A 6,812-nucleotide genomic window follows, 5' to 3' on the forward strand; every position below is an offset into this window, starting at 1 on the left:
GAATTATGATATGCTCTCTCTACTGATAAGAACACGTGTTATATGGGAAATTTACTTTATAATATTCTTTTTTGGGATTTTTAACTTTGTTTCTGCAGGTCATGGAGGACACAAACATCATAAAAAATTTGATGGGGGATTTCGCGGGAGAGAGCATGGCTCCTGCTCCTAACACAGCTGCTACCATAACTAATGAGGTAATCTGGGTTGAGGACTTCACACCTACCGACCCACTCAGGCCTGTGCTATTAGGGCTGCAAGTGACTCCAACTGAACAGGGATCGGCTACGCAGAGAACGAGACTAGTTAATGTCACCATAACTGAACAAATGTTGTCTTTTCTGAGCTACGCCTACATGCGACAAGTGTTGGGAACGTCTGCACCATCACTAAACTTGGTCCGGCAATCGCAGGGCTAGGGACTTCAGGGCTGCCTACTCAAACTATTTATGGGGGATTACCAACTAAAAATCCACCACCCTTGGTAAAGAGTACTATCGTCGTTCTCCCGAAAGGAGCGGGAGAAGCCAAGGCTGAAAAGGTCAGAGATATGTGTCATCAGGGACCCTTGTTCCCGTGAGATATGGAGGTATTGAGGATGTTGGGGACACTTCCAGTCAAACCAGACCTGTCACAGAACGACGGGAGAGCGGCCCAGCACTGGAGGATCCAGTCCAGCTGGGTCTCAGCTATGCAGCGACACCTCCAAGAATTGGATAAAGTAATTGAGGAAAAAGAGAAGGAAAAAAGTAAGGTTGTCTCGCAAAAAAGGGGACGGTATGAGGACTCTACCCATCCCAGGGCTGAAAGTCACCGGGATAGACATGTTCATCTGAGGGAGAAAAACAAGCAAAACAGCAGAGCTGGGGAAAGTAAGCGCAAACATACCAGTCAGCGCTGGTATTATCCTAAAACCGCTGCTAGAGTGGGGTCAAGTCTATTTTTGGAGTATATCTTAGCAGATCCGTTGCCTCGTTATATAAACCCAATAACATGGAATACGATGGATCAGATGACCCGAAGGTACACATGGCCAAATTTGAAACTGTGATCACGTTACATCAGTACACAAAAGGAATTAAGTGTAAAATCTTCTCTACCACGCTAACTGGAATTGCTCAGCAATGGTTTCGAGCTCTGGAGCCCGATTCTATTCATTCTTTTGAACAACTACATGACGCTTTCATGTGCCAGTATGCAAGCTCTGAACGCGCTGCCAAGACTGCTATGTCATTGATGGATTTAAAACAAGAACCTACTGAGACTCTAAAGGAGTTTGCCGCGCATTTTACCAATGCATCGCTAGAGGTACCCAAGGCTAAATCTCAGATTAAGGGTTATGCATTTGTACGTGGCTTAAGACCTGCGGCTTTCTTCGATAATTTGCAAGTAAAGTAACTGCGGGACTTTGATGACATCCTAGCCCAACTTCCAGGGTATATACAGTTGAAGGAAGCCAGAGCTGCTCGAAAAATAGAATACAGTGGAAATAAGCCTAAGAAAGTGGAGAACAAAGCCAAAACATCAGACACTCGTCCTCAGGGGAGAGCACTGTACCGGGGACTGCCACCCCGAGTGCTGCCAGGGAAAATGCAGCCAGCATACCAACCTACCCGTAATGAGCAAATGTTTAGAGGGGTGCACAACGTTAATCGACTTACTGATCAAAGCCCCGCTGAATAAACCCCAGGAAGAGATTTTTCATTTAATCAAGGACACACCGTGGTTCAGGGCTCCGCGAGACTTCATGGCGGGGGCACCCAAGCCTGGACCGAATGGTCTGCTCTGCCAGTACCATAATCATTATGGGCACCCTTCAGAGTATTGTGGGCATCTTCGTTACCAATTGGAAATTTTGGTAAGACATGGAAGGCTGGATCAATTCGTGAAACAAACACCATCCCCACACTTGCAGGATAATAACTTTAATCCCAGAGCTGGAATGGAACAAGGGAATCAAGGGGATAATCGCAGGGCTGCTCCGCCCCGTGAGGAAAAGAGATAAGTACACATGATTATCGGCGAAGAAAATGGGCCCATGTCTAACAGGGCGAGGAAGCGGGACATCCGTTCGTGCAAGGCTGGAATTTTGTGTTGGATTTGTATAATGAAAGCAAGAACGTTTTACGCTTGTATACAATGATTCTTGTGTTAACTATTTTATCTCCTATTTGATTGTGTTCATGATTGCATATGTATGTCCTTTATCTCTATATAAGTAGATTATATGGTGATTAACATATCACAGAAGGTCATATAATTGGAGTAAACTTAAGAGATATAAATAGATCACAGCCGAGATGACTCTAGGACGAGTCGTTGGTCTAGGCTGCAGTATAGATGGAAATAGTTTGTCTTGACTATTTGTCTATACTGGTACGACATAACATATTGATAGGATCACAGTGAGATGTATTCTTCTATCTGACATAAGTGAAGAATCAAGATCTCGGTGACTTAATAAAATCTTAATACTAATAAGATTTCAGATATATATGTTGATTCGTGTATCACTTTGATTTACTATGGGTGAGAGATATACATTAACTTGAGTACTCTGTATCATGGGTGATAGCTGTCAATATATGATGTTTGGTTATCTGTATTAGTACCCGTATCCGGTATAGGATAATGACATCCCCTTAAGAAGCTCAATAAGGTTTATTGCGTTAAACCCTGCAGGTTGATTAAGTTCAGGCGTAATAATAAGGTTTGAGTGGTACTGCTTAAGGATTACAAAGAGATTAATTAATTTAAGCTGTCAGAGCTTTAATTAATTAATGGATGTCGGATATTTTAAATACGGAGATTTAATAAGTTTAAATTCAAGCCTCGACTCATCATCGATAATAAAGGGGTAAGTCAGTATTGATTCTTTAGTGGAATGAATTAATACTTATGAATTAATTATGATCTCGGCTGATCATAAGAATTAATTCATTAGAGGCTCATCTTTATTCCTTGCATCTGATCTCTGGACTGGCCCAAAGTCTCCTAAGCCCAGTAAGGAGTAAGGGACGCCTATTACAGTTATTGGGGCCCTATGACTGTGTTTTGTCTATAAATACAGCTATCTGCTCTCAGAATAAGACACACAAAAATTAGGTTTTTAGAGAGAGCAGTAGGGGGCACCGATTTCAAGGTGGTCGAATTCTCTGTGGGAGTTCTCATAGTTCGTTGTTCACCCAATGTTGAGAATTGAGCGGGATACAATTCAGAAGGTCAGAACCGGAGTCATTCGATTCGGCTGTCAACAGCCTCTGCATCCAATTCACAAGTAAGTAATTCTAACTCCAATGTGCAGCACTTGAATTCATAGGAGCATGTTAGGAATTAATCGTTGTATGGTGAATTATGATATCCGAGAAATGATCTGTAGTGGGCTATATCCTTCACTTTGCACAGTCAAGTCATGAGTGTCTGCAACGCTGCAAGGGAGCCGAGTATTTCTTTCGAATCGGGGGATCATGCATGATGCCTTGGTTTTCTCTGCGGATGTAGCAAATTGCAAGGTACATCGCATTTTTATGGATTCAGGCAGCGCTGTGAATATAATCTACAAAGATTGTATGACAACTATGGCCTTTGACACCACCTTGAAACCGCCAGGTAATCCACTGTATGGTTTTACGGGAGAATCTATTTTACCGCTGGGATCTATAGAGTTACCAATGACATGGGGAAAAGAAGGGGCTTCACGAACTCGCATTCTCAAATTTTTAGTGGTGGATTTTCCGAAACCGAGTTACAATATTATCGTTGGGCGGCCAGCACTAAATGCCTTTCAGGCCATGATCTCTATGTACCACCTAAAAATGAAATTCACGTTTGAAAATGACAGGGTTAGGGAAGTAGCAGGGAACCAGATCACATCAAATGAGTGTTTCATAAAAAGCTTAACGACCCAAGCTGGGTCCAGAAGAACAAAAAGTTTACAAGGGGGCCAGCATAAAAGATTGCCAGAACTGGCGGTAATTATGAGAATGCAGCAGAACAAGCTGAGGTAGAGGAGATTGGGAGGTCTCTCGAGAAGCAACCAATGATTTCAACGGATGACAGATGTATGTTAGTAAAGTTGTTCCCGGGAAAGACAGGGTTCACCACTCGAGTGGGCACGGAGATGTCTCCAGCCCTGGAGAAAGAAATGATAGAATGTTTGCGGTGCAACGCCAACGTATTTGCTTTCACCACTGCCGACCTAAAAGGGATTGATAGAACACTGGCAGAGCATCGCTTGAATGTTGATCCAGCAAAGAAGCCGATCATTCAAAAGATAAGGCACTTTGGGCCAGAAAAGGATGCAGCAATCAGGGAACAAGTGAAAGCTTTACTATAAGTAGGTCATATAGTGGAAGTAAAATATCCTGTTTGGCTGTCCAATGCAGTGATGATCGAGAAGAAAGAAAAAGAATAGAGAATGTGTGTGGACTATACGGATTTAAACGCTGCTTGTCCAAAGGATTGTTACCCTTTGCCCCGTATAGACTAATTAGTTGATTCCACTGCCGGGTGTGAGTTGTTGTCCATGATGGATGCTTTTCAGGGCTACCACCAAATCAGCATGCACCCGGAGGACATAGCAATGACAGCCTTCGTGGGGTGTTGTGGGGTTTTCGGGTTTGCGACAATGCCCTTTGGGCTTAAAAATGCTGGAGCTACATATCAGCGTATGATGGATACGATTTTCCAAAATCAAATTGGGTGCATCATGTCAGTATACGTCGATGATATGATGGTGCAAAGCAGGGCTGCCACTTCTCATCCATCAGACCTGGAGGAGGTATTCAGGGTTTTCCGACATAATAGACTAATGTTAAACCCGAACAAATGCACATTCGGCTTCAGAACTGGTAAATTTTTGGGCTATCGGGTGACCCCGCAGGGCATTGAGGTAAATAAGGATAAAGTATAGGCTATCGTAAACATGACACCACTCAGGAATGTCAAAGAGGTACAAACATTAAATGGGAGACTCACAGCACTCAGCCGATTTATCTCTCGATTGGCGGATCGAAGTTTACCCTTTTTTAAAATTCTGAGGAAAGAAAAAAGTTCGAGTGGACTCAATATTATCAACAGGCTTTTGAGCAATTAAAATAATATCTAGTGGAACTGCCAGTGCTGACCAAGCCGAGAGCTGGGGAAACCTTATTCTTATTGATTTATGCTTAATTTACACTATTTTTATGGGTTTGTTTGTGCGTGTTTTAAGTTAATCTTCTGGAATTTGGTGCGTTTTATGGTGTATTATATGCTTTGCAGGAGATTTTGGCTTTCAAGATGAAAGGATGCAATTTTGGAGAACTTTGGATGAATTTGGCATTTTCTAGGTGTTCTGGTCTTCAGAGAAGATAAATCACCATTCCTCTGGCGTCAGAGGAATCGACGCGCCAGAGGAATCAAAAGCCAGTCCAGAGAAATCCGCGAATACCAGAGGAGCCGACATCTCCAGAGCAGAGAAGTCACGCCAGAGAAATCACTTCGCCAGAGCAGAGAAGTCACGGCAGAGAAGTCACGCCAGAGAAATCACTTCGCCAGAGCAGAGAAGTCATGCCAGCGAAGTCATCACCAGAGGAGTCCAGCGCTGCCAGAGGATTCACGTCCCCGCTGCCAGAGCGGAGGAAGGCCAGAGCGGAAGACATTCCGCTGGCGACCCATTCCGCTGACGAAGTACCAGAGATATCACCCATTCCTCTGGCGATACCATTCCTCTAGCGATAGCAGATAATTCACCGTTCCTCTGGCGAATGCCAGAGAGATCATCATTCCGCTGGCAAACCATTTCTCTGGCGAGGTCAGGGAAATCATCCATTCCTTTGGCGAGAGCTGCAAAGTTGGCGAGAGTAGGAGTGTTTTCCAGAAGCGCGAATCCAGCTGGAGAGTTGCCTTAATTCACACGATTCTATTACCATTAGAATTCTACTTTGCATGGCAACTTCCATGGTGATCCGAAGGAAAGCTGAAGCTTATAAATAGGTCCTCTTTTGACCTATTCGAGAGAGCCCCGACACCCGAACATTCATATTTTAGTTTTATAGTTTTAGAATAGTTTAGCTTTCCAGTTTTCAAGGCTTGGATCAAGATTGAAGATTCAAGTCGCTACAATTGTTTTATTCAGAGTTTTATTTAATTCAGTTCTTTCAATTGCGTTCTTTTTAATTATGTTTATGTTTTATTTCAATATGTCTAGCTAGTTTCCTTTAGCTGATTCTAGGGTTTGTAAATAGTTGATTAAATTTATGTGTTTTATTTGTTAATACCTTTGTGCCTTCCAGTTTATGATTCATAATTCCTGGTGCTTAATTTCTTGTGAATTATCTGATCAATAATTTACATGTCTAGTTGTTCAGTTTGAGTCTTGAATGCGATAATTGTTCAGCCGATTCAGGAATGCATGTTATAGTAGTAGCCTTGACACTTGAATGGGATAGGTGAAACTATAGGGAGCTATTCTTTGTGTACGCTTGGGAGTTAATTTATTCCTTGGAGTCTTGAATGTGAAGGGGGGTAAATTAATCTACTTTCATAGGTGTTCGTTAGAGAAGCTTGTGAATAGTTGTGTGATCTCTCATCATAACTGGATTAAACTGGTACATAGGATTAATAGATTTATTGCATGGATTTAGTTAATGAATTTACTACCCTAGGATCAGTTGTCTTTTAATACTTGATTTTTCCTACGTGATTTTAATTATTGTTATTTGCGTTTTAGTTTAAAGTTAATTAAACCTACCTTCCTTCTTTCGTTTGCCTGAATATTACTAGAGTGTAATTAGGATTACTTAGAGTAATTCGTCATAATAGTCCCTGTG

The 6,812-nt window shown here is 42.3% G+C and overlaps 1 protein-coding gene across 1 annotated transcript; it reads left to right on the forward strand.

Moving 5' to 3' along the window:
- The first annotated feature begins 583 nt into the window (after positions 1–583).
- On the forward strand, positions 584–1,683 carry LOC131018681 (uncharacterized). The gene is made up of 3 exons (XM_057947394.1): positions 584–872; positions 1,013–1,389; positions 1,447–1,683. The coding sequence occupies exons 1-3, from the start codon at positions 584–586 to the stop codon at positions 1,681–1,683; spliced, it is 903 nt and encodes a 300-aa protein (XP_057803377.1).
- The last annotated feature ends 5,129 nt before the right edge of the window (positions 1,684–6,812 follow it).

The sequence above is a fragment of the Salvia miltiorrhiza genome, chromosome 3 (genome assembly GCF_028751815.1).
Source record: "Salvia miltiorrhiza cultivar Shanhuang (shh) chromosome 3, IMPLAD_Smil_shh, whole genome shotgun sequence".
NCBI classification, from domain to species: Eukaryota; Viridiplantae; Streptophyta; class Magnoliopsida; order Lamiales; family Lamiaceae; genus Salvia; species Salvia miltiorrhiza.